This window comes from Castor canadensis, chromosome 17 (assembly GCF_047511655.1).
Source record: "Castor canadensis chromosome 17, mCasCan1.hap1v2, whole genome shotgun sequence".
In the NCBI taxonomy this organism is placed as follows: domain Eukaryota; kingdom Metazoa; phylum Chordata; class Mammalia; order Rodentia; family Castoridae; genus Castor; species Castor canadensis.
In genome coordinates, this window is record NC_133402.1 from 22,883,950 (window position 1) to 22,910,121 (window position 26,172).

General features: G+C 37.4%; 1 protein-coding gene across 1 annotated transcript in view; it reads right to left on the minus strand.

The window, feature by feature from the left end:
- The window catches only part of LOC141418504 (phospholipid-transporting ATPase ABCA3-like), a 38,696-nt gene extending 15,042 nt beyond the window's left edge, over positions 1–23,654 (minus strand). Inside the window, exons 1-3 of the mRNA XM_074059287.1 lie at positions 23,560–23,654; positions 21,759–22,011; positions 19,068–19,195 (exon numbers count right to left, since the gene is read on the minus strand). Coding sequence (XP_073915388.1) covers positions 19,068–19,195; positions 21,759–22,011; positions 23,560–23,619 — 441 coding nt within the window. The 5' untranslated portion in view covers positions 23,620–23,654. The remainder of the gene's footprint in view (positions 1–19,067; positions 19,196–21,758; positions 22,012–23,559) is intronic.
- Positions 23,655–26,172: the final 2,518 nt, after the last annotated feature.

The following is a 26,172-nucleotide window of genomic DNA, read 5'->3' on the forward strand; positions in this document are numbered from 1 at the left end:
AGCTGAAAAACTTACTGGAACTGTGTTGCATTTGAACTTGGGACACTTGGTGGGGTTTTTCTTGTGTGGGTGTGTGTAGTTGTGTTGTACTTTATGAGTCCCCTTTGATGAGACAACTACAGTACAACATCTGAGGCACCATCTCCAGGATTGGAGAATGAGACTTCACTGCATTTGAACTTGGAGGTTTTTTGGTTTTTTAAAATTTTCTATTTTTTCATTTTATTTTAATACATTTTTTGAATAGATTTTTCTTTCACTTATTTTTTTATTTTTATTCTTACTTTTATTTTTTTTATTTTTGATTTTCAATCCTCTCTTCATCTCTCTAATGTCTGTTCAGCTTACTGTCGATTAGTACACTAAAGCTTCCTGTTTATACCTTTGAAATCTTCTTGTCTGGCACCTTGTTCTGTTTTCTCCCTCCAGTCTGTGTATTTGTTTTTCCCATTTCTTTAATTCTTGCTTTCCATCTCAGCACACCCTTCCATTCTAAATATTACCATTGTTATTATTACAAGATAGAAAATACTTAATTGCACACAGTAAAGGGACAGTAACAACACCAAAGACAATGACGGGAAGACAGAAAAAACAGGGAAACCAGTTTCCCCACAGCAAAAAATTAGTACAGGAACCAGAGGGGAATGAAGAAAACAGGTACTCAGATCCAGACTCCAACAAGATGAAGACAAACTATGCCAAAGGACCCAAGAAGCCCACAAGAATAACTTAATAGAAGACATACTACAGGTACTCAATGAGAATTTTATAGAGATGATATTGGATAGGGTCAACCAAAATGTACAGGAGACACTCAAGAAATTCCAAGACAACAAAAATAAGAGAATTTGAAAAAACAAAAGAAGAAATAAAGGAAACCATAGAAGCACTGTATAAGCACCAAAGTGAAAGAGAGAGCATGATGCATAAACAGATAAATGAACTCAGGACAAAAATAGACAACATTAAAGAGGAGAACAGCCAGGATATGAAAACCTCAGAAAAAAGAACGAAACAGAACTGCAAAACAAAACGGAAGGCCAATCCAGCAGAACAGAACAAACAGAAGACAGAATCTCAGAACTTGAAGATGAAATGGTAATTAAAGGAAAAACCAAAGAACTATTAATTAAACAACTCAAGACCTGTGAAAAGAAAATGCAAGAACTCACTGACTCCATCAAAAGACCAAACTTGAGAATCATGGGCATTGAAGAAGGAGAAGAGGTGCAAGCGAAGGGAATGCGTAATATAGTCAACAAAATAATAATGGAAAATTTCCCAAATCTAGAGAAAGATATACCCATAGAGATGCAAGAGGCCTCCAGGACACCAAACAGACCAGATCAAAATAGAACTACCTCACAAAATATCATCATTAAAACAACAAGTTCAGAAACTAGGGAAAGAATATTGAAGGCTGTAAGAGAGAAAAAACAAGTAACATACAAAGGTAAACCCATCAAAATCACAGCAGACTTCTCAACAGAAACATTAAAAGCAAGAAGAGCGTGGGGTGAGATCTTCTGGGCACTGAATGAAAATAACTTCAACCCCAGGATACTCTACCCAGCAAAACTATCATTCAAAATAGATGGAGCAATAAAAGTCTTCCATGATAAGCAGAAACTAAAACAATATGTGACCACAAAGCCACCACTACAAAGGATTCTTCAAGGGATTCTGCACACAGAAAGTGAAACCCAACTGAACCATGAAAAGACAGGCAGCACCAAACCACAGGAAAAAGAAAAGCAAGACAGTAGAGAGTAACTTCAACTTAGGTACACACAATCAAACCTTCAAACAACTAAGAAAACTAAATGACAGGAATCACCACATACCTATCAGTACTAACACTTAATGTTAATGGCCTTAATTCACCCATCAAAAGGCACCGCTTCACGAAACTGATTAAAAAGGAAGATCCAACAATTTGTTGCTTACAGGAGACCATTCTCACCGACAGAAATAAGCATAGGCTAAGGATAAAAGGCTGGAAGAAGATTTACCAAGCCAATGGCCCCCAAAGCAGGCAGGAGTAGCAATATTTATCTCTGACAAAGTAGACTTCAAACCTACATTGATCAAACGAGACAAAGAAGGACATTCCATACTAATAAAAGGGGAAATAGACCAAAAGGAAAAAATAATTATCAACTTGTATGCACCCAATGCCAACGCACCAATTTTATCAAACATACCCTGAAAGACCTAAAAGCATATATAAACGCCAACACAGTGGGTGTGGGAGACTTTAACACTCCATTATCATCAATAGATAGGTCATCCAAACAAAAAAATCAATAAAGAAATCCAAGATCTAAAATATGCAATAGATCAAATGGACCTAGTTGATGTCTACAGAACATTTCATCCAGCCTCTAAACAATATACATTCTTCTCAGCAGCCCATGGAACCTTCTTCAAAATAGATCATATCCTAGGGCACAAAGCAAACATAAGAAAATAGAAATTATACCGTGCATATTATCTGATCACAATGCAGTAAAAGTAGAACTCAACAACAAAAGTAAAGACAAAAAATATGCAAACAGCTGGAAACTAAATAACTCATTACTTAATGAAGAATGGGTCATCAATGAAAGAAAAGAGGAAATTAAAAAGTTCCTGGAAGTCAATGAAAATGAAAACACAACCTACCGGAACCTATGGGACACAGCTCAGGCAGTCCTGAGAGGAAAGTTTATAGCCATGAGTGCATATATTAAAAAGACTGAAAGATCCCAAATCAATGACCTAATGATACATCTCAAACTCCTAGAAAAACAAGAACAAGCAAATCCCAAAACAAATAGAAGGACAGAAATAATAAAAATAAGAGCTGAAATCAACGAAATAGAAACCAAAAAAACCATACAAAGAATTAACGAAACAAAAAGTTGGTTCTTTGAAAAAATAAACAAGATCGATAGACCCCTGGCAAACCTGACTAAAATGAGGAGAGAAAAAACCCAAATTAGTAGAATCAGGAATGCAAAAGGGAAGATAACAACAAACTCCATGGAAGTCCAGGAAATCATCAGAGATTACTTTGAGAACCTAAATTCAAATAAATTTGAAAATTTTAAAGAAATGGACAGATTTCTAGATACATATGATCATCCAAAACTGAACCAAGAGGAAATTAATCACCTGAATAGATCTATAACACAAAATGAAACTGAAGCAGCAATCAAGAGTCTCCCCAAAAACAAAAATCCAGGACCTGATGGATTCTCTGCTGAATTCTATCAGACCTTTAAAGAAGAACTGATACCAATCCTCCTTAAACTGTTCCATGAAATAGAAAGGGAAGGAAAACTGCCAAACACGTTTTAAGAAGCCAGTATTCCACGTATCCCAAAACTAGGCAAAGATACCTCCAAAAGGAGAACTATAGGCCAATCTCCTTAATGCACATTGACGCAAAAATCCTCAACAAAATAATGGCAAACCCAATTCAACAACACATCAAAAAGATTATTCACTATGACCAAGTAGGCTTCATCACAGGGATGCAGGGATGGTTCAACATTCGAAAATCAATAAACATAATAAACCACATTAACAGAAGCAAAGAGGGGAATTCCAAGATGGCGGCTAGAGGTAGGAAGCAGAAAGCGAGCCTCCTATAGTGAAATCTTGGAGAGACGCTGGAGACACACTTTGCAGGCATAATCACCGAGAAAAGGCATAACTTTGACCCCTCCACATCTCCAGCCGGCGCAGAGAATCTCCACTTCACGTTAAACGGAGAACCGAGGAGGCCCCCCGGGGCCGCCAGTGGCCGGCGCCCATACGGCTTGGGAAGACGCGGACCAGCTTACTGTCGATTAGTACACTAACACTCCCTGTTTATACCTTTGAAACTCTCTTGTCTGATACCTTGTTCTGCTTTCTCCCTCTTGTCTGTATATTTGTTTTCCCCTTTTCTTTAACTTCTTGCTTTCCATCTCAGCTCACTCTTCCATTCTCAATATTACCATTGTTATTATTACAAGCTAGAAAATACTTAATTACACACAGTACAGGGACAGTAACAACACCAAGGACAATGACAGGAAGACAGAAAAAACAAGGAAACCAGTTTCCCCACAGCAAAAAATTAGTACAGGAACCAGAGGGGAATGAAGAGAACAGAAACTCAGAGCCAGACTCCAACAAAATGAAGATAAACTATGCCAAAGGACCCAATGAAGCCTACAAGAATAATTTAAAAGAAGACATACTACAAGTACTCAATGAGAATTTTATAGAGATGATACTGGATAGGGTCAACCAAAATGTACAGGAGACACTCAAGAAATTCCAAGACAATAAAAATAGAGAATTTGAAAAAGCAAAAGAAGAAATAAAGGAAACCATAGAAGCACTGTTTAAACACCAAAGTGAAAGAGAGAACACAATGAATAAATGGATAAATGAACTCAGGACAAAAATAGACAACAATAAAGAAAACAGCCAGGATATGGAAAACCTCAGAAAAAAGAATGAAACAGAACTGCAAAACAAAACGGAAGGCCAATCCAGCAGAATAGAACAAACAGAAGACAGAATCTCAGAACTTGAAGATGAAATGGTAATTAAAGAAAAACCGAAGAACTATTAATTAAACAACTCAAGACCTGTGAAAAGAAAATGCAAGAACTCACCGACTCCATCAAAAGACCAAACTTGAGAATCATGGGCATCGAAGAAGGAGAAGAGGTGCAAGCGAAGGGAATGCGTAATATATTCAACAAAATAATAACGGAAAATTTCCCAAATCTAGAGAAAGATATACCCATACAGATGCAAGAGGCCTCCAGGACACCAAACAGACCAGATCAAAATAGAACTACTCCACGACATATCATCATTAAAACAACAAGTTCAGAAACTAAGGAAAGAATATTGAAGGCTGCAAGAGAGAAAAAACAAGTAACATACAAAGGTAAACCCATCAAAATCACAGCAGACTTCTCAACAGAAACATTAAAAGAAAGAAGAGCGTGGGGTGAGATCTTCCGGGCACTGAATGAAAATAACTTCAACCCCAGGATACTCTACCCAGCAAAGCTATCATTCAAAATAGATGGAGCAATAAAAGTCTTCCATGATAAGCAGAAACTAAAACAATATGTGACCACAAAGCCACCATTACAAAAGATTCTGCAAGGGATCCTGCACACAGAAAGTGACACCCAACTTAACCATGAAAAGGCAGGCAGCACCAAACCACAGGATAAGAAAAAGCAAGACAGTAGAGAGTAACATCAAGTTAGGTACACACAATCAAACCTTCAAACAACTAAGATAACTAAATGGCAGGAATCACCACATACCTATCAGTACTAACACTTAATGTTAATGGACTTAATTCACCCATTAAAAGACACCGTTTGACAAAATGGATTAAAAAAGAAGATCCAACAATTTGTTGCTTACAGGAGACTCATCTCACCGACAGAAATAAGCATATGCTTAGGATGAAAGGCTGGAAGAAGATTTACCAAGCTAATGGCCCCTGAAAACAAGCAGGAGTAGCAATACTTATCTCTGACAAAGTAGACTTCAAACCTACATTGATCAAACGAGACAAAGAAGGACATTCCATACTAATAAAAGGGGAAATAGACCAAAAGGAAATAATAATCATCAATCTGTACGCACCCAATGTCAACGCACCCAATTTCATCAAACATACCCTAAAAGACCTAAAAGCATATATAAACGCCAACACAGTGGTTGTGGGAGACTTTAACACTCCATTATCATCAATAGATAGGTCATCCAAACAAAAACTCAATAAAGAAATCCAAGATCTAAAATATGCAATAGATCAAGTGGACCAAGTAGATGTCTATAGAACATTTCATCCAACCTCTACACAATATACATTCTTCTCAGCAGCCCATGGAACCTTCTCCAAAATAGATCATATCCTAGGGCACAAAGCAAGCCTCAGCAAATATAAGAAAATAGAAATAATACCATGCATACTATCTGACCACAATGCAGTAAAAGTAGAACTCAACAACAAAAGTAAAGACAAAAAACATGCAAACAGCTGGAAACTAAATAACTCATTACTTAATGAAGAATGGATCATCGATGCAATAAAAGAGGAAATTAAAAAGTTCCTAGAAGTCAATGAAAATGAAAACACAACCTACCGGAACCTATGGGACACAGCTAAGGCAGTCTTGAGAGGAAAGTTTATAGCCATGAGTGCATATATTAAAAAGATTGAAAGATCCCAAATCAATGACATAATGATACATCTCAAACTCCTAGAAAAACAAGAACAAGCAAATCCAAAAACAAATAGAAGGAGAGAAATAATAAAAATAAGAGCTGAAATCAACGAAATAGAAACCAAAAAAACCATACAAAGAATTAATGAAACAAAAAGTTGGTTCTTTGAAAAAATAAACAAGATCGATAGACCCCTGGCAAACCTGACTAAAATGAGGAGAGAAAAAATCCAAATTAGTAGAATCAGGAATGCAAAAGGGGAGATAACAACAAACTCCATGGAAGTCCAGGAAATCATCAGAGACTACTTTGAGAACCTATATTCAAAGAAATTTGAAAATCAAAAAGAAATGGACAGATTTCTAGATACATATGATCATCCAAAACTGAACCAAGAGGAAATTAATCACCTGAATAGACCTATAACACAAAATGAAATTGAAGCAGCAATCAAGAGTCTCCCCAAAAAGAAAAGTCCAGGACCTGATGGATTCTCTGCTGAATTCTATCAGACCTTTAAAGAAGAACTGATACCAACCCTCCTTAAACTGTTCCATGAAATAGAAAGGGAAGGAAAACTGCCAAACACATTTTATGAAGCCACTATTACACTTATCCCAAAACCAGGCAAAGACACCTCCAAAAAGGAGAACTATAGGCCAATCTCCTTAATGAACATTGATGCAAAAATCCTCAACAAAATAATGGCAAATCGAATTCAGCAACACATCAAAAAGATTATCCACCACGACCAGGTAGGCTTCATCCCAGGGATGCAGGGGTGGTTCAACATACGAAAATCAATAAACGTAATAAACCACATTAACAGAAGCAAAGACAAAAACCACTTGATCATCTCAATAGATGCAGAAAAAGCCTTTGATAAGATCCAACATCATTTCATGATAAAAGCTCTAAGAAAACTAGGAATAGAAGGAAAGTTCCTCAACATTATAAAAGCTATATATGACAAACCTACAACCAGCATTATACTTAATGGAGAAAAATTAAAACCGTTCCCTCTAAAATCAGGAACCAGACAAGGATGCCCACTATCTCCACTCCTATTCAACATAGTACTGGAATTCCTAGCCAGAGCAATTAGGCAAGAAGAAGGAATAAAAGGAATACAAATAGGTAAAGAAACTGTCAAAATATCCCTATTTGCAGACGACATGATTCTATACCTTAAAGACCCAAAAAACTCTACTCAGAAGCTTCTAGACATCATCAATAGCTATAACAAGGTAGCAGGATATAAAATCAACATAGAAAAATCATTAGCATTTCTATACACTAACAATGAGCAAACGGAAAAAGAATGTATGAAAACAATTCCATTTACAATAGCCTCAAACAAAATCAAATACCTAGGTGTAAACCTAACAAAAGATGTGAAAGACCTCTACAAGGAAAACTATACACTTCTGAAGAAAGAGATTGAGGAAGACTATAGAAAGTAGAGAGATCTCCCATGCTCATGGATTGGTAGAATCAACATAGTAAAAATGTCGATACTCCCCAAAGTAATCTACATGTTTAATGCAATTCCCATCAAAATTCCAATGACATTCATTAAAGAGATTGAAAAATCTACTGTGAAATTTATATGGAAACACAAGAGGTCACGAATAGCCAAGGCAATACTCAGTCAAAAGAACAATGCAGGAGGTATCACAATACCTGACTTCAAACTATATTACAAAGCAATAACAATAAAAACAGCATGGTACTGGCACAAAAACAGACATGAAGACCAGTGGAACAGAATAGAGGATCCAGATATGAAGCCACACAACTATGTGCAACTTATCTTTGACAAAGGAGCTAAAAATATACGATGGAGAAATAGCAGCCTCTTCAACAAAAACTGCTGGGAAAACTGGTTAGCAGTCTGCAAAAAACTGAAACTAGATCCATGTATATCACCCTATACCAAGATTAACTCAAAATGGATCAAGGATCTTAATATCAGACCCCAAACTCTTAAGTTGATACAAGAAAGAGTAGGAAATACTCTGGAGTTAGTAGGTATAGGTAAGAACTTTCTCAATGAAACCCCAGCAGCACAGCAACTAAGAGATAGCATAGATAAATGGGACCTCATAAAACTAAAAAGCTTCTGTTCATCAAAAGAAATGGTCTCTAAACTGAAGAGAACACCCACAGAGTGGGAGAAAATATTTGCCAATTATACATCAGACAAAGGACTGATAACCAGAATATACAGGGAACTTAAAAAACTAAATTCTCCCAAAACTAATGAACCAATAAAGAAATGGGCATGTGAACTAAACAGAACTTTCTCAAAAGAAGAAATTCAAATGGCCAGAAAACACATGAAAAAATGCTCACCATCTCTAGCAATAAAGGAAATGCAAATTAAAACCACACTAAGATTCCACCTCACCCGTTAGAATAGCCATCATCAGCAACACCACCACCAACAGGTGTTGGCGAGGATGCGGGGAAAAAGGAACCCTTTTACACTGTTGGTGGGAATGTAGACTAGTACAACCACTCTGGAAAAAAATTTGGAGGCTACTTAAAAAGCTGGACATCGATCTACCATTTGATCCAGCAATACCACTCTTGGGGATATACCCAAAAGACTGTTACTCCAGAGGCACCTGCACATCCATGTTTATTGCGGCACTATTCACAATAGCCAAGTTATGGAAACAGCCAAGATACCCCAGCACTGACGAATGGATTAAGAAAATGTGGTATCTATACACAATGGAATTTTATGCAGCCATGAAGAAGAACGAAATGTTATCATTCGCTGGTAAATGGATGGAATTGGAGAACATCATTCTGAGTGAGGTTAGCCTGGCTAAAAAGACCAAAAATCGTATGTTCTCCCTCATATGTGAACATTAGATCAAGGGCAAACACAACAAGGGGATTGGACTATGAGCACATGATAAAAGCGAGAGCACACAAGGGAGGGGTGAGGATAGGTAAGACACCTAAAAAACTAGCTAGCATTTGTTGCCATTAATGCAGAGAAACTAAAGCAGATACCTTAAAGCAACTGAGGCCAATAGGAAAAGGGGACCAGGAACTAGAGAAAAGGTTAGATCAAAAAGAATTAACCTAGAAGGTAACACCCACACACAGGAAATCAATGTGAGTCAATGCCCTGTATAGCTATCCTTATCTCAACCAGCAAAACCCCTTGTTCCTTCCTATTATTGCTTATACTCTCTGTACAACAAAATTAGAGATAAGGGCAAAATAGTTTCTGCTGGGTATTGAGGGGGGGAGCGGGAGGGGGTGGAGTGGGTGGTAAGGGAGGGGGTGGGGGCAGGGGGGAGAAATGAACCAAGCCTTGTATGCACATATGAATAATAAAAGAAAAATGAAAAAAAAAAAAAAACAGAAGCAAAGACAAAAACCACTTGATCATCTCAATAGATGCAGAAAAAGCCTTTGATAAGATCCAACACCATTTCATGATCAAAGCTCTAAGAAAACTAGGAATAGAAGGAAAGTACCTCAACATCATAAAAGCTATATATGACAAACCTACAGCCAGCATTATACTTAACGGAGAAAAACTGAAACCATTCCCTCTAAAATGAGGAACCAGACAAGGATGCCCACTTTCTCCACTCCTATTCAACATAGTACTGGAATTCCTAGCCAGAGCAATTAGGCAAGGAGAAGGAATAAAAAGAATACTAGTAGGTAAAGAAACTGTCAAAATATCCCTATTTGCAGATAACATGATCCTATACTTTAAAGACCCAAAAAACTCTACTCAGAAGCTTCTAGACATCATCAATAGCTATAGCAAGGTAGCAGGATATAAAATCAACATAGAAAAATCATTAGCATTTCTATACACTAACAATGAGCAAACTGAACAAGAATGTATGAAAACAATTCCATTTACAATAGCCTCAAAAAAAATCAAATACCTAGATGTAAACCTAACAAAGGATGTGAATGACCTCTACAAGGAAAACTATACACTTCTGAAGAAAGAGATTGAGGAAGACCATAGAAAGTGGAGCTAGATCCATGTATATCACCCTATGCCAGTATTAACTCAAAATGGATCAAGGACCTTAATATCAGACCACAAACTCTAAAGATGATACAGGAAAGAGTAGGAAATACTCTGGAATTAGTAGGTATAGGTAAGAACTTTCTCAACGAAACCCCAGCAGCACAGCAACTAAGAGATAGCATAGATAAATGGGACCTCATAAAACTAAAAAGCTTCTGTTCATCAAAAGAAATGGTCTCTAAACTGAAGAGAACACTCACAGAGTGGGAGAAAATATTTGCTAGCTATACATCAGACAAAGGACTGATAACTAGAATATATAGGGAACTTAAAAAACTAAATTCAACCAAAACTAAAGAACCAATAAAGAATTGGGCAAGTGAACTAAACAGAACTTTCTCAAAAGAAGAAATTCAAATGGCCAAAAAACACATGAAAAAATGCTCACCATCTCTAGCAATAAAGGAAATGCAAATTAAAACCACACTAAGATTCCACCTCACCCGTTAGAATAGCCGTCATCAGCAACACCACCACCAACAGGTGTTGGCGAGGATGCGGGGAAAAAGGAACCCTCTTACACTGTTGGTGTGAACGTAAACTAGTACAACCACTCTGGAAAAAACTTTGGAGGCTACTTAAAAAGCTAGACATTGATATACCATTTGATCCAGCAATACCATTCTTGGGGATATACCCAATAGACTGTGACACAGGTTACTCCAGAGGCACCTGCACACCCATGTTTATTGTGGCACTATTCACAATAGCCAAGTTATGGAAACAGCCAAGATGCCCAACCACTGACGAATGGATTAAGAAAATGTGGGATCTATACACAATGGAATTTTATGTAGCCATGAAGAAAACGAAATGTTATCATTTGCTGGTAAATGGATGGAATTGGAGAACAGCATTCTGAGTGAGGTTAGCCTGGCCCAAAGGACCAAAAATCATATGTTCTCCCTCATATGTGGACATTAGATCAAGGGGAAACACAAGAATGGGATTTTACTTTGAGCACATGATAAAAGCGAGAGCACACAGGCGAGGGGTGAGCATGGGTAAGACACCTAAAAAACTAGCTAGCACTTGTTGCCCTTAACACAGAGAAACTAAAGCAGATACCTTAAAAGCAACTGAGGCCAATAGGAAAAGGGGACCAGGAACTAGAGAAAAGGTTAGATCAAAAAAAAAAAAAAAGAATTAACCTAGAAGGTAACACACGCACAGGAAATCAATGTGAGTCAACTCCCTGTATAGCTATCCTTATCTCAACCAGCAAAAACCCTTGTTCCTTCCTATTATTGCTTATACTCTCTCATCACCAAAATTACAAATAAGGGCAAAATAGTTTCTGCTGGGCATTGAGGGGGTGGGGGGGGAGAGGGAGGGGGCAGAGTGGGTGGTAAGGGAGGGGGTGGGGGCAGGGGGGAGAAATGACCCAAGCCTTATATGCACATATGAATAATAAAAGAAAAAAAAAGAATCAATGAAACAAAAAGTTGGTTCTTTGAAAAAATAAATAAAATTGACAGTCCTTTGGCAAACCTGACTGAAATCAGAAGAGAAAGAACCCAAGTCAGTAAAATTTTAAATGCAAAAGGGGAGATAACAACAAACACAACAGAAATGCAGGGAGTCATCAGAGACTACTTTGAGAGCCTATATTCTAATAAATTTGAAAATCTTGAAGAAATGGACAGATTTCTAGATACTTACGACCATTCTAAATTGAACCAAGAGGAAATTAACTACCAGAATAGATGTATAACACAAAATGAAATTGAAGCAGGAATAAAGAGCGTCCCGAAAAAGAAAACTCCAGGACCTAATGGATTTTTGCTGAATTCTATTAGACCTTTAAAGAACTAATACCAACCCGCCTTAAAGTGTTCCACAAAATAGAAAGGGAAGGAAAATTGCCATAAAATCTGCTAAAGTACTGTCCTTCTTATTTCCTCTGTGGACTCTATTCAGATTCTCCTTGGTCCTGCAGCTAGAGATTTATAACAGGAATTAAATTTTGTCTTTCATTGATATTCAGTTGTCTGCTAATAAAGATGCATCTGCTTTACAGCTTATTTCTTTTACTACATTTTATAGAACTGGAAGTACTGCATTAATTCATCAAAGTTTCTTGTGAACCTGAAGTCTGATGTGTGGAAGGTACTGTTCTTCTCTTATTATGATGCAGTGACTTAAAAGTAGATGCAAGGAGGAGATTCCAAGATGGCGGCAGGAGGGAGGAAGCAGAAAGCGTGCCTCCTAAAGTGAAATCTTGGAGAGACGCTGGAGACACACCTTGCAGGCAAGGCCACCAAGAACAGGCAAAACTTTGACCCCTCCACACCTCCAGCCTGAGCAGAGAATCTCCACTTCACGTTAAACGGAGAAACCAGGAGGGCCCCCGGGCCACCAGACACCCATGCCCAGAGGGCTTGGGAAGATGCAGACAAGGTGAGATAAGCGGTATGCAGTACTTCCAAAGAAAACCCAGGGCCAGATCAGCATAGCCCCCTGGACAGACCGACCCCCACCCAGGGAAAAAAGAGAAACTGAGTAATAAACAATAAGAAAAATAAAGACACGTAGCAATGAGGGTGGGGCACCCTGAGCGCTGAAGAGGGGGGAAGAGGAATCCCTCCCGGAACTGTAAATAAACAAGCCGGGCCTGGCTGGAGAGGGCGGGAGCGGTGGCGCACACCCAGCAACCAGAAGTGGGAAAGCTTGTAAAAATGGCGGAGGGAGGAAAACACAGGAGAGGGGGGAAAACCCACGTCCCATGTGAGCTGTAAACAAACAGGCCAGCCGGCAGGAGCAGCAGCACATGCCCGGCAATCAAGAGCAGGAAAGCTTGTAAAAGCAGCAGTGGGAGGAAAACTCCACAGGAGAGGGCGGAAGACCCACTTCCCACGTGAACTGTAAATAAACACTCAGGCCTGAGAAAGCTGGTGCAATGTCACCTCCCCCAGTGTGCTTGGAAAGGGGAAAGCTTGTAGCAGCGGATCACACACAGGAGAACTCTGAGTAAACAAAGCCTGAGGGGCCTGGTGAGTGCTAAGCTCACCCCAGAGATCTGCTTAAATAACGCCGCCAGCAACAGCAGGCTGACATCGGCAGGCAGGTGAGCCACAGCCTCAGATAGCCACTCACAGACCTGTCTCTAGACTCTTTTTTTTCCCTCTCTCCCTACTTTTGATGAGAAAACAACCAAACTATACCTGCATGCTGAAAAACTTACTGAACTGTATTGCATTTGAACTTGGGACACATTGTGGGTTTTTTTTGTTTTGTTTTGTGCAGTTTTGTTCTACTTTATGTTTCCCCTTTGATGAAACAACACAGAACAACATCTGAGGCACCATCTCCAGGACTGGAGGCTGAGGGACAAACACCAAAATTATTAAGACTGAAACTTCATTGCATTTGCACTTGGAGGGTTTTTTTTTTCTGTTTTTATTTTATATTTTTTTGTTTCATTTACTTATTTTTTATTTTTATTCTTATCTTTATTTTTTATTTTCAATCCTCTCTCTGTCTCTCTAATGCCTTTTCAGCTTACGGTTGATTAGTACACTGTCTCTCCCTGTTTATATCTTTGAAACTTTTTTTCTTTGTTTCTTTGTTTTGTTTTTTTCTACTTGACTATTTGTTTTTCCCTTTTCCTTTAACTTCTTTGCTTTCCATCTCCTCTCACCCTTCCATTCTAAATATCACCAGTGCTATTATTACAAGCTAGAAAATACTTAATTGCACACAGTACAGGGACAATATCAACACCAAGGGCAATGACGGGAAGACAGAAAAAACAGGGAAACCAGTTTCCCCACAGCAAAAAATTAGTACAGGAACCAGAAGGAAATGAAGAAAACAGATACTCAGATTCAGACTCCAACAAAATGAAGATAAACTATGACAAAGAACCCAATGAAGCCCACAAGAATAATTTAAAAGAAGACATACTACAGGTACTCAATAAGAATTTTATAGAGATGATACTGGATATGGTCAACCAAAATGTACAGGAGACATTCAAGAAATTCCAACACAACAAAAACACAGAATTTGAAAAAGCACAAGAAGAAATAAAAGAAACCATAGAAGCACTGTATAAACACCAAAGTGAAAGAGAGAACAGGATTAATAAAGAGATAAATGAACTCAGGACAAAAACAGACAACATTAAAGAGGAAAGGACCCAGGATATGGAAAACCTCAGAAAAAAGAATGAAACAGAATTGCAAAACAAAACCAAAGGACAATTCAGCAGAATAGAACAAACAGAAGACAGAATCTCAGAACTCAAAGATGAAATGGTAATTAAAGGAAAAACTGAAGAACTATTAATTAAACAACTCAAGACCTGTGCACTTAATGTTAATGGACTTAATTCCCCATTCAAAAGGCACTGTTTGATGAACTGGATTAAAAAGGAAGATCCAACAATTTGTTGCTTACAGGAGACCCATCTCACCGACAGAAATAAGCATAGGCTAAGGATGAAAGGCTGGAAAAAGATTTACCAAGACAATGGCCCCCGAAAACAGGCAGGAGTAGTAATGCTTATCCCGGACAAAGTAGACTTTAAACCTACATTGATCAAATGAGATAAAGAAGGACATTCCATACTAATAAAGGGGAAATAGACCAAAAGGAAATAACAATTATCAACCTATATGCACCCAATGTCAACGCACCCAATTTCATCAAACATACCCTGAAGGACCTACAAGCATATATTAACTTCAACACAGTGGTTGTGGGAGACTAAAACACCCCATTATCATTAATAGATAGGTCATCCAAACAAAAAATCAATAAAGAAATCCAAGAGCTAAAATACACAATAGATCAAATGGACCTACTTGATGTCTACAGAACATTTCATCCAACTTCTACACAATATACATTCTTCTCAGTAGCACATGGAACCTTCTCCAAAATAGATCATATCCTAGGGCACAAAGCAAGCCTCAGCAAATATAAGAAAATAGAAATTATATCGTGCATACTACCTGATCACCGTGCAATAAAACTAGAACTCAACAACAAAAGAAAAGACAAAAAACATGCAAACAGCTGTAAACTAAATAACTCATTACTTAATGAACAATGGGTCATTGATGAAATAAAAGAGGAAGTTAAAAAGTTCCTGGAAGTCAATGAAAATGAAAACACAACTACCGGAACATGTAGGACACAGCAAAGGCAGTCCTGAGAGGAAAGTTTATAGCCATGAGTGCATATATTAAAAAGACTGAAAGATCCCAAATCAATGACCTAATGATACATCTCAAACTCCTAGAAAAACAAGAACAAGCAAATCCCAAAACAAATAGGAGAGAAATAATAATATGTGAGCTGAAATCAATGAAATAGAAACCAAAAAAAACCATACAAAGAATTAATGAAACAAAAGGTTGTCTCTTTGAAAAAATAAACAAGATCGACAGACCCTTAACAAACCTGACTAAAATGAGGAGAGAAAAAATCCAAATTAGTAGAATCAGGAATGCAAAAGGGAAGATAACAACAAACACCATGGCAGTCCAGCAAATCATCAGAGATTACTTTGAGAACCTATATTCAAATAAATATGAAAATCTTAAAGAAATGGACAGATTTCTAGATACACATGATCATCCAAAACTGAACCAAGAGGAAATTAATCACCTGAATAGATCTATAACATAAAATGAAATTGAAGCAGCAATCAAGAGTCTCCCCAAAAAGAAAAGTCCAGGACCTGATGGATTCTCTGCTGAATTCTATAGACTTTAAAGAAGAACTGATACTAACCCTCCTTAAACTGTTCCACGAAATAGAAAGGGAAGGAAAACTGCCTTGCACATTTTATGAAGCCAGTATTACACTTATCACAAAACCAGGGAAAGACACCTCCAAAAAGGAGAACTATAGGCCAATCTCCTTAATGAACATTGAGACAAAAATCCTCCACAAAATAATGGCAAGCCCAATTCAACAACACATCAAAAAGATTATTCACTACGACCAAGCAGGTTCTTCCCAGGAATGCAGGAGTGGTTCAGTATACAAAAATCAATAAACGTAATAAACCACATTAACAGAGGCAAAGACAAAAACCACTTGATCATCTCAATAGATGCAGAAAAAGCCTTTGATAAGATCCAACACCATTTCATGATCAAAGCTCTAAGAAAACTAGGAATAGAAGGAAAGTACCTCAACATTATAAAAGCTATATATGACAAACCTACAGCCAGCATTATACTTAACGGAGAAAAACTGAAACCATTCCCTTTAAAATCAGGAACTAGACAAGGATGCCCACTATCTCCAATCCTATTCAACATAGTACTGGAATTCCTAGCCACAGCAATTAGGCAAGAAGAAGGAATAAAAGGAATACAAATAGGTAAAGAAACTGTCAAAATATCCCTATTTGCAGATGACATGACCTATACCTTAAAATCCAAAAAAGTCTACTCAGAAGCTTCTAGACATCATCAATAGCTACAGCAAGGTAGCAGGATATAAAATCAATAGAAAAATCATTAGCATTTCTATGCACTAATACTGAACAAACTGAAAAAGAATACATGAAAACAATTCCATTTACAATAACCTCAAAAAAAATCAAATACCTAGATGTAAACCTAACAAAAGATGTGAATGACCTCTACAAGGAAAACTATACACTTCTGAAGAAACAGATTGAGGAAGACTATAGAAAGTGGAGAGATCTCCCATGCTCATGGATTGGTAGAATCAACATAGTAAAAAAGTCTATACTCCCAAAAGTACTCTACATGTTTAATGCAATTCCCATCAAAATTCCAATGACATTCATTAAAGAGATCGAAAATCTACCGTGAAATTTATATGGAAACACAGGAAGCCACAAATAGCCAAGGCAATACTCAGTCAAAAGAACAATGCAGGAGGTATCACGATACCTGACTTCAAACTATATTACAAAGCAATAACAATAAAAACAGCATGGTACTGGCACAAAAACAGACATGAAGACCAGTGGACAGAATAGAGGACCCAGATATGAAGCCACACAACTATAACCAATTTGTCTTTGACAAAGGAGCTAAAAATTTACGATGGAGAAATAGCAGCCTCTTCAACAAAAACTGCTGGGAAAACTGGTTAGCAGTCTGCAAAAAACTGAAACTAGATCCATGTATATCACCATATGCCAATATTAACTCAAAATGGATCAAGGATCTTAATATCAGACCCCAAACTCTAAAGTTGATACAGGAAAGAGTAGGAAATACTCTGGAATTAGTAGGTATAGGCAAGAACTTTCTCAACAGAACCCTAAAAGACAGCATAGATAAATGGGACTTCACAAAACTAAGAAGCTTCTGCTCATCAAAAGAAATGTCTCTAACTGAAGAGAACACCCACAGAGTGGGAGAAAATATTTGCCAGCTACACATCAGACAAAGGATTGATAACCAGAATACATAGGGAACTTAAAAAACTAAATTCTCACAAAACTAATGAACCAATAAAGAAATGGGCACGTGAACTAAACAGAACTTTCTCAAAAGAAGAAATTCAAATGGCCAGAAAACACATGAAAAAATGCTCACCATCTCTAGCAATAAAGGAAATGCAAATTAAAACCACACTAAGATTCCACCTCACCCCTGTTAGAATAGCCATTGTTAGCAATACCACAAACAACAGGTGTTGGCAAGGATGTGGCGAAAAAGGAACCCTCTTACACTGTTGGTGGGAATGTAAAGTAGTACTATCAGTCTGGATAAAATTTGGAGGCTACTTAACAAGCTAAACATTGATCTACCATTTGATTCAGCAATACCACTCTTGGGGATATACCCAAAAGACTGTGACTCAGGTTACTCCAGAGGCACCTGCACACCCATGTTTATTGCGGCACTATTCACAATAGCCAAGTTATGGAAACAGCAAAGATGCCCCACCACTGACGAATGGACTAAGAAAATGTGGTATCTATACACAATGGAATTTTATGCAGCCATGAAGAAGAACAAAATGTTATCATTCACTCGTAAATGGATGGAATTGGAGAACATCATTCTGAGTGACATTAGCCTGGCCAAAAGACCAAAAATCATATGTTCTCCCTCATATGTGGACATTAGATCAAGGGCAAACACAACAAGGGGCTTGGACTTTGAGCACATGATAAAAGCGAGAGCACACAAGGGATGTGTGAGGATAGGTAAGATACCTAAAAAAATTAGCTAGCATTTGTTGCCCTCAACGTAGAGAAACTAAAGCAGATACCTTAAAAGCAACTGAGGCCAATAGGAGAAGGGGACCAGGAACTAGAGAAAAGGTTAGATCAAAAAGAATTAACCTAGAAGGTAACACCCACGCACAGGAAATCAATGCAAGTCAACTCCCTGTACAGCTATCCTTATCTCAACTAGCCAAAACCCTTGTTCCTTCCTATTATTGCTTATACTCTCTCTACAACAAAATTAGAGATAAGGGCAAAATAGTCTCTGCCGGGTATTGAGGGGTTGGGGGGGAGAGGGAGGGGGCAGAGTGGGTGGAAAGGGAGGGGGTGGGGGCAGGGGGGAGAAATGACAGAAGTATTGTATGCACATATGAATATAAAAAAAGAGTGGCACTAAAATTACCCACATCTGGATTTATATTTTGTTATATTGCATAGTAGTATGATCTTGGGAAAGTTAATTATTTCATTTATTAAACAGGGTCAGTAATATCTAATTCAATACAGTCCTAAAAGGTGAAAGTTTTATTATGTGAACACCATTTCTTTAGAAAACTCTTAAAATTTCCTTACCTGAAGTGGCAGAGGATCATTTCTGCTTTTGAAGTCAAAGTCGAAAACAATGGCAGTCAGTAGATTGTGAGGATTAGAATCATACAGAATGTACTTCTCAAATTCAGCTTCTGAAGAAAAGCCTTGAACTACAGAAAGACAAAAATGTCTCTTTAAACATCTAATAATACCTCCTATTTTGAGAAGTGGGTACTACCGTAAATAGGCAAAGCCTACCAAAATATTGTAAAATTCAAAACATTTTCTCAAATATTAGCATCATGACTACCTAATGGATAATTGGGATACAAAGCAATGTAGGCATTTAAAAATATTTTAGCGAAATTTAAAATAATAGTTTAAAAAGACATACAAACGCAAGTCTCCACTCATCAGGGAAATGCAAATCAAAATCACAATGAGACACTACTTCATACACACACAGATATAGTTACATTTTAAAAAAGACATGACAAGAAGTGTTTGTGAGGATACATAGAAATAGGAAACTTCAAACAATGATGATGGAAGAGTAAAAGGTATAGCAACTTTGGATAATAGTCTATCATTCTCTCAAAAAGTTAAATATATCATACTACTTATTCATTCCATTCTTAGGGACACATAAGAAATCAAAACATATGCCCACACAAAACTGGTAGCCAATTTTTACAGCAGCATTGCTTATAATATTCAAAATGTGAAAACCACTCAAAATATGCATCAACTGATGATGGCTGTGTCAACCGAATGCTTCATATTCACACAATGGTATTATTCAGCAATGTAGTAAAGTATGAATCTTGAAAACTTTAAATGAAACAGGTCAGTAACAAAAGATTGTATTGTATGTTTCTTTCTATTTATAGTAGGCAAATCTATAGAGACAAAAAGTATGTGTTTCCCAAATGCAGTAGAGATGGGAGGTTGGTTCATGGCTAATGAGTACTGGTTTCTTTGGTCGGTGATAAAAATGATCTAAAATTGATTGTGGTAGTGCTTGACACGTGGAATATACTAGAAGCAATTAAATTGCATACTTTAAATGGGTAGATGGTGCATTAGGTATGCACAATATACTTCAGTAAAGCTGTTTCCAAAGAAAGTAAAGAGTTCAAGCTTCACAGCAATATAAAGATTAACAAAGGAAGGATCAGTGGACCCAGTAACGTCTGAGTAGCAGATTGAAAAAAAGCTAACCAGAATCTCAGAGACCTGTGGAGCAATGCAAAATTGTCAGCATCTGTGTCATCACAGTCCCAGAGGAGGAGGAAAAGCAATGTTGCAAGAAAAATTTCAAGAAATAATTTTTCAATTCTCAAAACTTATTGAAGCCAGGTGCTGATGGCACACACCTGTAATCCTACATACTCAGGAGGTAGAGGTCAGGAGGCTCATGGGTTGAAGCCAGCCCAGACAAATAGTTCACAAGACCCTATCTCAAAAAATACCCATCCAAAAAAGGGCTAGTGGAGTGGCTTAATTGGTAAAGTGCATGCCTAGCAAGCATGAGGTACTGAATTCAAACCCCAGTACTGCCAAAAAACAAAAACGTAATGAAGATAGAAAATTGAAGATTCAAAAGGTATGATGAGCCCCCAAACAGAATAAACAGAAAGAAATTCACAGTTATAATCAAACATTATAATCAAACTTCTGAAAACTAAAGACAAAAATATCTTGAAAGAAGCCATAGAAGGAATGACACATTACTTAGGGGGAAACAAAGATTCAAATAACTGTATCCTTCTTTTTAGAAATGAGGGGGCTAAGATGAATTTTTCAAATACTGAAAGAAAAGGTTATTAACCCAGAATTCTATGCTCAGTGAAAATATTCTTCAAGAATGAAGCTGAAGCACACACATTCTCAGGCAAATAGAGGTAACTCATAGCCAGTAGACCTGCTTTGAAGAATAGGTAAAGGAAGGTCTTTAGAAAGAAGGAAAATTATACTAGTAGAATATCTGGAACTTGAGGAATGAAGGAAGAACTGTGGTAAATATATGGGTTAATTTTTTCCCTTAAATTCTTTAAAATGTGTCTCTGAGATACAAGATTTTTTGGTGAAGTTTTTAACTTACATAGAAATAAAAACTATAGCATAAGAAAGGAAAATGTAAAAAGACATACTGTTTGACATTATAATAATGTGGCAAAATATTTTAAGTAGACCATAAAATACTGAGTATAAATATTTTAACCTCAAGAGCAACCACAAATACTATCAGAACTTCCAGGTTACCCCCATTTTACATTTTATAGATCATGAACTTGGTGTCATACATGGACTCTTCAACTAACTCTAAGTTGTAAAGATTTTCTATCATGCTCTTTCCTAAATGTTTTCTCACTTAACATCTATATCTATGATCCATTTTGTGATGCTTTTTGCATAAGGTATGAGTTTTAATTGTTTTAGCTATTAGTGTCCAATTGTTCCAGCACCATTTTTTGAAATGGTTTCACTGAATTCCTTTGCATCACTGTCAAAACTATTCTGGTAGACTAGTGTAGGTTTGCTTTTGGGTTCTCTGTTCTGTTTCATTGACCTGTGTGTTTACCCTGTATCAATACCAAATTGCCCTAATTGTTATAGTCATATTGTATGTCTTAAAAATGAGAAGTATGATTCCCCTAACTTTATTCTTTTTCAACATTGTTTTACTCCTCTAAAAACTGGAGCGTTTTACAGAAAACCTTAATGTCTAACCTTTCATACTGATGTTTAGATTCTTCTTCACATTCTCGATGATTTCTCTAAACACACTCATACCAGAAGGTGCGTAAGCCAATTCCCATTCACTGGAATTTTTGAGGAAAGAAGGCAGGGTATTGATGTTTTGAGAAGTGAAATTATAAGGCCCAACAACCTTTATATCAATAAGTGCACGGAAAATCAGAAGCACTATTGCAAATGCCAATGGCCCGAAGACTTCCAATATTGAATTAGTGAAGTTTCTTTTCTACAAAAGCAAAAAAAGATGGTGGTAATTAACTTAAGAGTATGCATTCAATGCAAATTAAGTTTTATCATATTTTACTTCTGTCAACTTTACTCTCAAAGAGTCAGTGCTTCTAAGATAGTCAAGGACCAAAATGGGACAAAGTGCAATGCACTCCCAGGGTCTTAATGTATGACCCATTAAAAATATTGTATGTGTTCTTCCCTACTCCCTCTCTCCCAAACAATCTTATCAACCACAGAAACCAGGTACATCACAAAAGCCAGGATGATGCTTTTTCCTTAATTGTCCCCCAAAATAAACTTGATGATGGTTGACTCATATTTTGGGAGACTGTGGGAGACAACCATAAAAGGCAAAAGTCAAGCAAACTCCTGGAACTTAACCTGTTCCTCATTAAAATCATGGTGGTTCTCTTTCAACAGCTTTGATAACAGATTAAGCCACAAGATCTGGATGTTTACAGACCAGAAGCCCCTTGTGACTAGACCAACTAAAACTGGTGGGATTCAAGATGGTCACATAATGTCCTGTAATAGATCCTAAATCCCTCAAGATTAAGGAATAAATGTGTGTGGGGGGGGGGCAGGGCAGAATTCTTAACAAAGAAAACCTAAATAAACTCTTATAGCTTTACTTGCTCTTGGTTGACTTTAAAACTGCTAATTTGGGAGGTCACACAGCTGGGCAATACATTATTAGTTTCCCACCAGCTTTGCTGCAGATAACACCTCTAATATGAGAATTACAGTAACAGTTGCCTAGATTCTACTTTGCAGAACTTATTTTGCTTAAAGCACTGGCTTTTCATTTGGACCTGCAAATATTTGATAGGTGACTGTAATGAGATGAAAAGGCTTGACATCTCTGCCCTCATATTGTGCCTGTTTCCTTTGCTTCCCTAACCTTTGGATCATATTCTACTCAGCTCTGCATGTAGACATGTTGATCATTTATGAAATATTTTGTCTAAAACTATAATACAGAGTTAATTTGACTCAGACTTGCCTATTCTCTTTCCTTCAAAGCCAAAAACACCTACTAATTACCATGTCCAGAAATCAGATCATAAGAAAAGAGGGAAAAGATGTGGCGTCCAAGTTCCTAGGTCTCACCTATTCCCAGAAGAGGGAATTCCCTCACCACAATAAATATCAATCTTTTCTTGCCTTAATTTCCTTAAAAGTAGTTCCCCTCACTAATCTAGGGAAGTAGCTAGAGACTCTCTCCTGTGCTGCTTTCCTTTTTCTATGAAGCAGAAGTCTTTAATAAATACCTTGTCTGGGAACTATCTTCTGGTGGTTGGTTTCTATTTCTAAGACAGCTAAAGGGCCAGGAGTCTGCAGTACTTCCTGGAGCATCTCATACCACCCTTCCCATTCTCCCACTTTCTTATAGGTCATTCTATAGTACAGATTTATTGACTTTTATACATTTGGAAGAGCTACCCACAGCTCTGAAATTAAATTTTCAAAAGTGAATACACATACACAGGTGAAATGCAACAAATGTGCACTTGTGGACATTCCCATGGATGCTTTCACCTACCTTCAGGGTGAAATTTTTCCAGAGGAGTACTGCTAACTGGTTGAATGTCAACAAATCCATTCTTCTACAAAGGGTGTGTATTCAACTCCAGGCTTGGAGGAAAGTTTTTAATGTTAAGTTACTTAATAATGTGAACAACAAATAATGATTACTTCTTTCTCCTACTTTTCTCTTGCAATGGCCTCAAAAATTGATAAGAAAAATTATTTTTTTGAAAAAAACAAAGTATCATTCCTGACTTTTTCTATCAATTTTCTTCATATCTAATGAGGCTCTGGTATGTATAGACACTGGGAAATAGATAATTACCAGCAGAATATAGTTCCATTTTGCCAGGTAAAGATGGCATAATGCTTTCAGGACTTTTTTTCAATAAAATTCTTAGCGTATTAAACATAATAAATAAATCACTATCATGACAACAAATTATAAAAATATAAAATCACTAGAACGTGTCAATGTTTTCATACTTACAGTATAGCACTCATTCCAAGTGCTGATGGATGAATGTATCTATCTATTGTTACAATATTTATTGTACATTTACTATGTGTCATGTTACATGCTTGCACTGTTGGGGCCAGCTTGGCTTTTTTTCCTGGGATTACTGTGTCTGGTATAGCAACTTTCTGCTAGCTCTGCAAAGTTGCAAGCCACCTGCTAGTTCCGCAGTGTTTACAGTGGTAAACACAGCAGAAAAAATAGACTCTATTCAGGCCCTGATGGTGATAATTGTAAGAAGTGTCAGTTTTAAAAAATCCATTCTCTGGGTGGGCCCAATCTAGGACTATGGTGTTACCCGATGAGAGGAAGGGTGTTGGCATCTCTCATTCCCTAAACTCCATGATGAAGAGGTTCTATTCTAGGCAGAAATAAATGCAAGGCCTAGCATTTCTTCATCCTATCCAGGGCCCCATTTATGAGGAAGAAGTTACCATAGGTTCAGTAGGCTGAGACTAGTAGGGTGTTAATTACTTATGTACAGCTTGTTGGTAGGGTGGTTGTTACATGTCAGGAGGGGCAAACTAAAAAAGAACCAGGGGTTGCCAGGTTCTCATGTTCACTCATAAAATAGGGGTGGTCACTGTGGGAGAAGTGTGCTGGTATGTTCATTTCCAGTTCTGGTGCACTGGCACTGAGCATCTGCCCAGGAATAGAGGCAGAACGTTAAGAATGAAAAATTCCACAGCTCTGCCTAATGAGGCCAGACTTTTTTTTTAACTTTTAAACTTTAAAAAATTTATTTTTAATTAACATACATTGATATTATGAGGAGGTTTTGTTGTGATAACTCCATAGATGTATACAGTGTGCTTTGAACAAGTTCACCTGCTCCATTACATTCTCTTACCCCGTCTACAGTGTTTGGTGGGTTTCATTATGCTGTCTTCCTATTTTCCCTTCAGTACCCTTTCCTTTCTTCTTCCTTCTCTGTTGATCCCCCCAGACACTCCCCCTTTTACATTCATGTCCCACTATTATTATTGACATCATCATCATGTTAGGTCTGCATTTCACAAATAAGTGAAAATGTGATATTTGGCTTTTTAAACTTGGCTAATCTTGCCCTTCATGATCTCCAGTTCTATTAATTTTCCTGCAATTAATATAATTTCATTTTTGTCTGAATAATATGTGCTATGTATGTATAATTTTCTTCATCCATTCACTGGTTGTTGGGCACCTTGAAGGATTCCACAACTTGGCAATTATGAACAGAGCTGCAATAAACATGGGCATGTAGGTATCCCTCTTGTATGTTGATTTATATCTCTCGTATGTTGATAGTACAGTAGAGTCATATGGTAGGTCTATTTTTAGCTTTTTGAGGAAGCTCCAAACTGATTTCCCTGTGGTTTCACTAGTTTACATCCCACTAACAGTTTATGAAAGTTCCTCCCTGGCATTCTTTTTTTTATTATTCATTTATTCACATGTGCATACATTGTTTGGGTCATTTCTCTACCCTGCCCCCCTCCCCCACCCTCTCATTTCCAGGCGGGTCCTGTTCTGCCCTTATCACTAATTTTGTTGAAGAAAAGACACAGCATAATAAGGAAGACAGTGTTTTTGCTAGTAAGGATAGCTATACAGAGAGATTCCTAACATAGTTTCATGTACCCATGTGTTACAAACCAAGTTGATTCATCTCTAACTGATATTTACACTGGCTCCTGATCCCCTTTCTCATGTTGATCTCTGTCACTTTAAGGTTTCTGTATTAGTTCCTCTGGAGTGCAGACATGCTTTCATGTTTTGGGTTTTCAACCTATTCCTATATCTCCCTTATATGCTCTCCCCTAGTCATGCTATCCAAGTCCAACAACACTGCTGCATTTGCCCTAGATCTGAAGTCCACATATGAGGGAGATATGATTTTTGGTCTTCTGAGCCTGGCTAACCTTGCTCAGAATGATGCTCTCCAGTTCCATCCATTTACTTGCAAATGATAAGATTCCATTCTTCTTCATGGCTGAGTAAAATTCCATTGTGTATAAATATCACATTTCCTTGATTCATTCATCAATAGTGGGGCATCTTGGCTGTTTCCATAACTTGGCTATTGTGAATAGTGCTGCAATAAACATGGGTGTGCAGGTGCCTCTGGAGTAA